The 8,705-nt window shown below is 46.5% G+C and overlaps 1 protein-coding gene across 3 annotated transcripts in view; it reads right to left on the minus strand.

Moving 5' to 3' along the window:
• LOC113478625 overlaps positions 1 to 6,425 on the minus strand; it is a 60,383-nt gene extending 53,958 nt beyond the window's left edge. For all 3 annotated transcript variants that reach the window (XM_026845942.1, XM_026845941.1, XM_026845940.1), the window contains exon 1: positions 5,896 to 6,425. In XM_026845942.1, the coding sequence (XP_026701743.1) occupies positions 5,896 to 6,000 (105 nt within the window). In that variant the 5' untranslated portion in view covers positions 6,001 to 6,425. The remainder of the gene's footprint in view (positions 1 to 5,895) is intronic.
• Positions 6,426 to 8,705: the final 2,280 nt, after the last annotated feature.

The raw sequence follows: 8,705 nt of genomic DNA on the forward strand, positions 1-8,705 counted from the left end.
TCACTGAAATGCAAAAGTTAAATACATAGTATTACATTTTCAAACTTCAATTTTTCATTCAAGTAAAATAAACAATTGGGAAATACAAGGAAAAGTAAGATTTCTTCATTACACTGGAGGGGGGGGTAATATTTTTTTTTCCTAATCTAGCCCATATTTTCCCATCAGTCATAAAGAAGGCCAGTTGAAAAGATGTTTTGCTGAACTATCGCACTGTCTTCATGCTGTATTTGTAATATCTGTAATTTGTCTGAAGTCCCACTCTCTGGAATTAAGTCTTTACAAGAGATTATGAGTGCTGGATATCTACACAGGAAAGATGACAATCCTTCAAGATTCAGACCTGAGAAGCCAAGTAGAAAGAATTGCAAAGCTATTATTTTACAGTGCCTCAGGCAGAAGTCTCAAAAACTTCAGGCTCCTGAGTGGCTGGGATTGCCTGTTCTATTCTTTGCCTTGGCCAAATATCTATCACAGCATTTCTAACCCACTAAACTTACTCCAAATTATCACAAGCCTTACTTCAGGCATATTCATAGATAGTCCAATAGCCAAAATTGTGCTTACACACTTGCAGATGCTTCTGCCCCCCCCAAAGTTAGATTAAAACAAACCAGAAGCATCTATTAATGTTGTTAATAGGAGGAAAAGCAAAGCTTCAATGTAAAAACCCAACTGTATTCCAGAAAGCCAACTGTAACCTGGGCTTCATCAAAAGAAGCATGGCCAACAGGTCAAGGGACATGATTCTTCCCCTCTACTCCCCTCTTGTGAGACCACACCCAGAGTAAGAACTGTGTCTATCTCTGGGGCTCCCAACATAGAAAGGACACGGACCCGTTGGAACAAGGCCTCCAGAGGAGGCCACAACAATGATCAGGGGGCTGACGCACTTCCCTCATGAGGACAGGCTGAGATAGTTGAGGTTGTTCAGCCTGGAGAAGAGAAGGCTCTGGGGAGACCTTATAGCAGCCTTCCTGTACCTAAAGGGGGCTACAGGAAAGATGGGGAGGGACTCTCTCAGGATGTATAGTGATAGGACAAGGGGTAATGGCTTTAAACTGAAGGAGAGTGGATTTAGATTAGATGTAAAAGGAGAGTAGTGAGACACTGGAACAGGTTACTCAGAGGTTGTGGCTGCCCCCTCCCTGGCAGTGTTCACGGCCAGGTTGGACGGGGCTTTGAGCAACCTGGTCTAGTGGAAGGTGTCCATGCCCATGGCAAGGGGGTTGGAACTAAAAAATCTTTAAGATCCCTTCCAAATCAAACCAGTCTATGACTCTCTGAAAACAGAGTCCTCCAGTCCTAGAGGAATGAACCTGTTTGGTGGGATGTGCCAAAAAAAACCCATGGAGAGAAAACCTTCATATACCACAGGAGACTGACAAAGATAAATTTTCACTGTGTGTGAAGCTGTCTTCAGCCAGCCTGGAGACCAGTGGCTGGCTGAGCATGTGACAAGAAGTCAACCCAAAGAAAGAAGGAAAGGAATCTGTCATCATTCATACAAAGCATGAGCCCTTACATAGATCTTTGAAAGCACACCCACTGTGCATCAGTAATAACAATGCTACTTCACTCTTTATTGGTTGGAGGAGGAAAAAAAAAAAATAAATAACACACTCCTGGCTCTGCACAATAACTAGCTACTACTGGGACAGTGACTCAGAAGTCACTTCCTGCAAAGCCCGAAGTTCACCTTGCACAGCCTACTGCATCCCCTTCATATAGGAAGAACCAGGATGATTCCTGGTTGCTCGTCAGGGCCGGCCAGCCAGACTGGAGTCTCATAGCTGATTCCAGATGCAGATGCCAGTAGAACAACTGACATGACTTGCTGGTCCCCAGGGCTATGTATGCACATGTACAACCTGTAAGGGTACACGAAGAGAGGTGACACGGTGGCTTTGTTAGTGCCTAGTCCACAGTTCCCTTATAAGCAAGCATTAGGCTAAAATTACATAGCAGAGAAATGCAGTTCTCTATCACCAGAACAGACACACATATGACTTCATTTTGTTGATCGACATTAAGGAAATTACAAACACGTCTTAATTATCTCTGCCCAGGACAAAAAGGAATATGCCAAATACGTAAGTAATTTAACAACTTTTGTGGATTACAACATCAATTGTATTGCCTCCAAAGCTGTTTGTGTCAACACCAAAGTAGGAATGGAATTGCCACCCTTAAAGCCCTCAGTTTTCTTCAGCTACATGTTCCAGCCAGTTAATTTTTTTAACACACCACAATCCAACTGTTACATTCTGATAACACCTAGGGCCACTAATTAAGGGCTTAGTTTGACTGGCAAGGTACAGACTTGTTCCAACCAGATGCTCCCTGCCCCAAGGAGCCTGCTCGCAAGCAAAGCTTAGAAAATAGACACCTACACTTTAGCCACTACACAAATATGCAAGGGCACAAGAGTTGAAGAGGGATTTGGAAGAAATGCATTTGTGTGAGAAACCTCTGCCCCAGGTTGCAGAGATGAACAAGACATTTCATTTGTAGAAAGCTCACTGCATTGGTTGGAGAGTACTTCTAAAGGCTCAGTATCTGTACTCCATCACATAAACCCACATGCAATCCCAGGATATGCATTTTAAAAGATCCTTGAACAATTTGACTTACAGTTCAGGAAGAGCTTCTCAGGGCTAGCAGTCCAAAACTATGAAAGAAAATAATAAAAAACTGTACTAGACTAATACTGGACAACCAAGAAATTCAGGCCTCTCTCACTTTCCTTATCTGAAGCATTTCAATGCAGTATGGGACAACCCCCTGTTCTCACTCTTCTGTCCCACAAAGTCTGCTCTGGAACAGACCCAGTTGCCAGCTGTTATCAAAGATGAGCCCTAACCTGTAAAGTCAGATCTGCTTTTGGCTCTCAATTTCTAACAGCCAGCCAAACACTGGAGGTTCCTGAATTGGACCTAATCTCTAGCAAATAAGAGCAGTCCACTGAAGCAAGAGGTGGAACAGGCTGAGACACAAGGCTCCAATTCACAACCCCTTCTTGGATTTAGCTGCAGCGGCTCAAGGACTCTAAGCCAATGCACTGGACTATGAACCACAACAGCTAAGGAGCAGACATGCTGCCACAAAGCTACCCTCGCTACAGGAGCACGAGTGTTCAGTGGGGAGACAGTGAGGTCAGCAGGACCAGTTTTCCAGAGCTAAGGGTTCAAATTTGAACCCTAACTACCACATTTTGCAGCCCAGCCACCCTTACTAGAAATTGCTGGCAGCACACACTAACCCAACAGCGGGTGAAATGGCCATCAGTCAATCCCTCCCTCCTCATTATGATGATTTCTGGTGAAAGGGCAATAAAGGGACAACCAACTTCCTCAACAACACCAGCACAGACCAGCAAGCCTCTTGAGTCAAAGCCCTCTGAGCAGCCTTAGCTGTCAGCTGCCTGAAGACCAATTTTAGTAAAGAAAAAGTCCATTACATCAACTCCCAAAGCTTGCATATCTCCTGGTTTCACTTACAGGAGGCAGTGGCAGCCTCTCAGCTTCCCCAGGTCGGGGAAGACCTATCACAGCCACACTAAACCAATTCAGAACACATGGTACCAAGATGAGATCTTTACAGTGGGCAGAAATTTAATGCTGAAAAGATTCCCAAAACTTGGATGACAATCCAAGGTTGGTCAAACCTCCCAAGTTTACAAAAATGAGTTGACAATTTACCCAAAGACAGTCTCCTGGGACTTGGTCTAATGATAATACTGTTGCAAGCTAGAAATGTAACAGCAACTTGCTGTCCCTTGAATTTGGGAACTTACAACAAAGGCAATAAAGTGCAAAAGAAAGTGGGTAATGAAGGAAAAGAGCAGCTAAGCACACCATTTAAAACTCAGAAAGCTCTTGGTTTGGGCAACAGATGCAGACAGTTCTTCTATCAAAATCAGTTGCTCATTCTCCACTTACACTACTACAGACCTGATTTTATGCTCACACCTATCTTTTCACCAGGTTTCAGTGACAGCAGACTGGATCTTTTAAATAATGCACGTACCATACATGCCAGAATAGGTACAGACCTGCACAGACGCAGACCAATGTAAGGAAGTTGAGAACACAGAAGTCCGGTCCACGCCTGGCAGCCCCACATCATCTGAGGGCAGTAGAGGGAGATGGTACAGGACACTTGGCTTCGTCACAGGATCCATGCACAGTGAAGCCATGGGAAGATCCCACACCACTCAGCACTTGGGACACCTATCCCATGTCCACACCTGGAGGAACTCTGGCACAACACCTAAGACAGAGCACTGCATGCTCAGTTAAGCAATTAGTATGCTGGTACAAGGCTCAATCAAGACCAGGCAGCTGCACTTAGTCCCCAAAGGCCTACAAAATATATATAAACCCAGAATTTGAAAGTCTGGCTTTCTGCCCATACACATGTATAACCAGTCATCGTACCACTCCCCACAGTAGGCTGCAGCAATACCTCTGTCTAAGCATTAGCCTTGCAAGAAACAGTGCAAGCTTAAGTCTCTCTTCTATGTTGAGCCTGCAAAAATGCAGACCACCTGTTTGCAGCATGAAACCTTGGCACTAATATGAACAAAATGGCTGCAGATACCCACTCTTGCAGGTTTTCCTGCATGCCCCCAAGCATCCTGAAGGCTGTATACACCCCCAAGAGCTCTCTCCAAAGATTCTCTCCATTTCACAACAAAAAGCTCCAAGAGCCACACAATAAAGCTAAAAGGAGGCAATCACAGCCACAAGGCCCCAAAACAGTGTTCAAAAGAAATCCCTCACTGCCTCTGCAGAGAGATTCTGTACTTAAACAGTCCACTACAACCCAAAGCACTGTCCTTATTTTATTTCCAAAAAATAAAATCTAAGACTACCTGCCTCAAAAACCACAGAATGTGCAATCCCCGCAGAAAGAAGTACACAGACACTGCAAACTCTGAGGAAATATCAGCACCGCTTCTTAACAAAGTTGCCATCTGCCTGTCCAGAGTGACTGCACGGAAGTGCAGCCACACGGCAATCCGCCTCTGTGTAACACATACAAAAGACTCCGCTAGAGTCTGGTACACGGATCCCCAGCCCCCAGCTCGGGCAATGAGGGCTGCTACTTTTCCCAGATCCCTTCTTTGATTTTGGGCCAGGCACTACACTTCCAGCAGTACTGACGCCAATCCAGAGTAACTCTGCTGATTTCAGGGGGTATCCCTTGGTTCACAACACTTTCACCAAATCAGGATCTGGTAGTTTTTTGTAACTCACTCATCACAACTCCATTTTTATCCCATTGCATATGGCTCAAAAATTCTTTCTTGCATTTGGCAAGAAAGGCTTAGATATTCCTTATCCTGAATTGGTGATCCTCATTTTTCTAAGAAAGGATGTAAGCTGTGTCTGGAAATCAATAGTGATACGACAGAGTGCAAACTTCAGCTCAGATCTCGGCCTTTAGGACCAGAAGGGAGAGAAATGAAAATAAGCTGAAAGGCATTTTAGGCAAATCACATTTGTACAGTGCCTAGCACAGTGGGGTTCTAGCCTGGCAAGGGCTGGGAGACTACAGATTGGACACATCCAAAGGTAACTACACAGACAGGCAAATGCCTACGTATTTAAATGGGAACCCCGTTAAAAGCAAACATTTCTAAATAACAGACAGCTATATCTGCCTTTATCCACCTCTCCATATTATCTGTTGGGTTGTGCAGAGTAACTCCGAGAGCAAAGGAACAGGACTTCAGTAACAAGAATACTGCCTAGGCCAGTTCCTACTGAGCACACTGGCTGAGAGGAAACTGGTCCAGCATAATGAACAAGTTACTAGCTTCCCAAGACCCCGTTATTAGCCACCTAAAGGGTGTAAAAAAACAAACGAGACAAGACCAGGGCTTCTTACCTTTAGCTGGAAAGGTTGAATTTCGTTCAAACTCTGGTTCCTGAGCTTTTTGGTGAGGATTTTCAGCATGGTACAAATCCGAGGAGCCAAGAAAGGGTTAAGCATACACACACGCACGCATCTACATCTGCCGAGCCGCCGCTACGCTTGGAGGAGCTCCGCAGCGCTTGCATGCAGCACCCCCAGGTACGCCGCGGCGGGGGGCGGGGGGGAGGCTCCGGACAGCCCGCCTCCAGCTGTGCCCCTCTCTCCTCCGCACTCCGTGCTACAGCCCTCCGCGGAGAGAGGGAGAGGGAATCCCCTTCCAAAGCCTAAAGGAAAAAAATAAATGCCAAACTTCCTTTGCTTTCCACCCCCTCCCCGGTTACGCTTCAGAAAGGAGGGAGGTACCAGCTGGCAGCGTGCTGCGAGGGACAGGAGACGTTCGGCGCAGAGTATGTATTAAGGGACGGCAGAGCCCCCAGGCTCCGCTCATGGCAACGCTCCCGCTGCCCCCATCAGCCCCAGGCGGGCATCGCGCCCCGAGCCCCTGCTCCGCTCCGCCCCGCTCGCACCGGGGCCCCGCACCGCCCCGCGCCCCGGCCTTCACCTATTTTTCCCCCAGTTCACATCAAATTGAAATCACTATCCAGTCTTATGACTCCAAGTTACCATACGTTGTTATAGGTACTTCTGGTTCCTGTACTGTATGAATACAGAAAACCAGGGAGTAATGCACATTAGCAGATCGCTAGTCTAGCATCCTGCCTGCAGCAGGGAAGAGTCAAATACCAGATGAAAGCAGAAATCCTCCATATAGATACACAATAATATAATGTTAGCTAAGAATTACTCTTGATTCCTAACTGATAATCAAGGTATATTCCAAAGCCTGACAACTGAGAATCTCTTATTATTTTCTTACCATAATGAATGCCACTTAAAAAGAGTTGGTGGGTTTTTTATATAGAGCCAAATTCCCCAGACCTTTATTCATTCCTCACTCTGGCACTGGCCTGCCTCGTAATGGTCTGTAAGATATGATCCATAAGCCACAGTCAGCTTAAACAAATGGGCATGATTGCTTTCCCATATTTGAACTCTCCAGGTTCAAGGGCTCAGCTGTGTGTATTGGGACAGATGTAGCTGAAAAGGCTCCCTGAATCAAAGAAGAGCAGCACTTGAAACACCTCACAGCCTCTCCCTGGACTCGCACTGCCCCACCAAGGCACAGAACAGCAGTGGTGGCCACAGCCTGGTGGTGGGTTTCTGCCAGGCTGCCAAACCTGTGCCGGGGCCAGTGCCGCTCACAACAAGTGGCAAAAGCAAGTGCTGATGAGGCTTTGTCATGGCACTTGGGATGTGAGAGAAACTAATCCTGTAATTCCTTGTATTAACTCTGCTTCTGCAGTCTTTGCCTACATGTGTTTCAGCAGACACCTGCAGAGCAGCTGTTTATTTCTTTCTTTGTATTTCATACAACTAGAATAGCCAGGAACACCAACTTCGGTTGCACCCAGGTCTTTTTGGGGTCACGTTAAACACACCTGCTCCCAGTGTTTTCTCAGACTGCATAGCCATGAGCATCTCTGTCCCAGGAGGCTCAGGAGAAACTCACACTCTCAAGTTCCCCTCCAGCTAACCTTGCTCCTCGCACAAGTGAAGCACCATGGCCTCCTTCTCGCTCACAGCTGCCATGCCAGGAGCAACTGACAGCTCACAGGCTCCACTGATCCCCACCATCCAGCATCTCCTCTGAATGAGGCACAGCGACACACTGCTGCAACCAGTGACAAGCAATTTAGCAGGCTCCCAGAGGAAAAGAAGCCCTTGCAGAAAGCAGAGCTGCAACTTACTGCTGCAACTGTTGTCTTATGCAATCCCTGCCCTGAGGATGAGGCTTGACGTGCTAGATGGGTTCTCAGTAGAGGATAAGTCACGCTGATGCATTGTATACTGAAGAGAAAGCTCCCTGAGAGGTCTGGAGGTGTTGCGCCTCCACACACATACAGGTTGCAGAACACTACCAAGTAACTTCTATCCAAGGACAGCAAAGTATTTTCCAGAGGTAAGTAATAGTATTATTCCCAAGGGAGAAAACTAAGACAGAGGAAGGTTACTTGACTTTCTGAAGGTCACTGAGGAAAGCTGGGGAAGATCCAAGAATAGAAGTGGTATCTCCTGGCCCCTAGCTGTATGCTTCCAGACTGTAATCTAGCCTGTTACTAGATCGCACTGCTGGAGCTATGCAAAATTCAGTGGTTTCACTTCCCAAGCATCTCATGTGATCACTTTGCTTTGGTTTTGGTTCCTGTGGGTTTCTCGCCCTTGGAGTTTTCATCTGCCTACTGGCTTCAAACCAAATCTCAAACCTAGTCCAAGTTTCCTCTCTTCACATGATAAAAACATGAAAAATGCATTGCATAACATGTAGGGTAAGCCCACATGCCTGCTTCAGCATTGCTTGAAGATGTCTTTAAATTCCTCCTGGCCAGACCAGGAGCAGAAGGGAGGCAAGTGGCAAATTTCCCCTGCAAGAGCACATGGCATTGTGGTGACAGGGAGAGGGCAGGGGGGCATGAGCTGAGCCAGAATCCCAGTTCACTTCCACAATACCCACATGTTCCTGCCTGCTGCTGCCATGGGGAAGGCATCCGTGGAGAACTGCCTTGGCTCCTGGTGTGCCACATCTTAACTTCTCTTGGAGACATTCCTCTGTGGGAATCCCAGCCAAAGTGAATAGGGGAGACAGGCAGAAGGAGTGAAGACAATGCAGTGAGTGTTAGTTTAATCCACAGATTACCTCTGAGCTGTTTCCCGTTGTGCTCGGA

The sequence above is a fragment of the Athene cunicularia genome (genome assembly GCF_003259725.1).
Source record: "Athene cunicularia isolate RWA chromosome 3 unlocalized genomic scaffold, athCun1 chr3_part1, whole genome shotgun sequence".
NCBI lineage: Eukaryota > Metazoa > Chordata > Aves > Strigiformes > Strigidae > Athene > Athene cunicularia.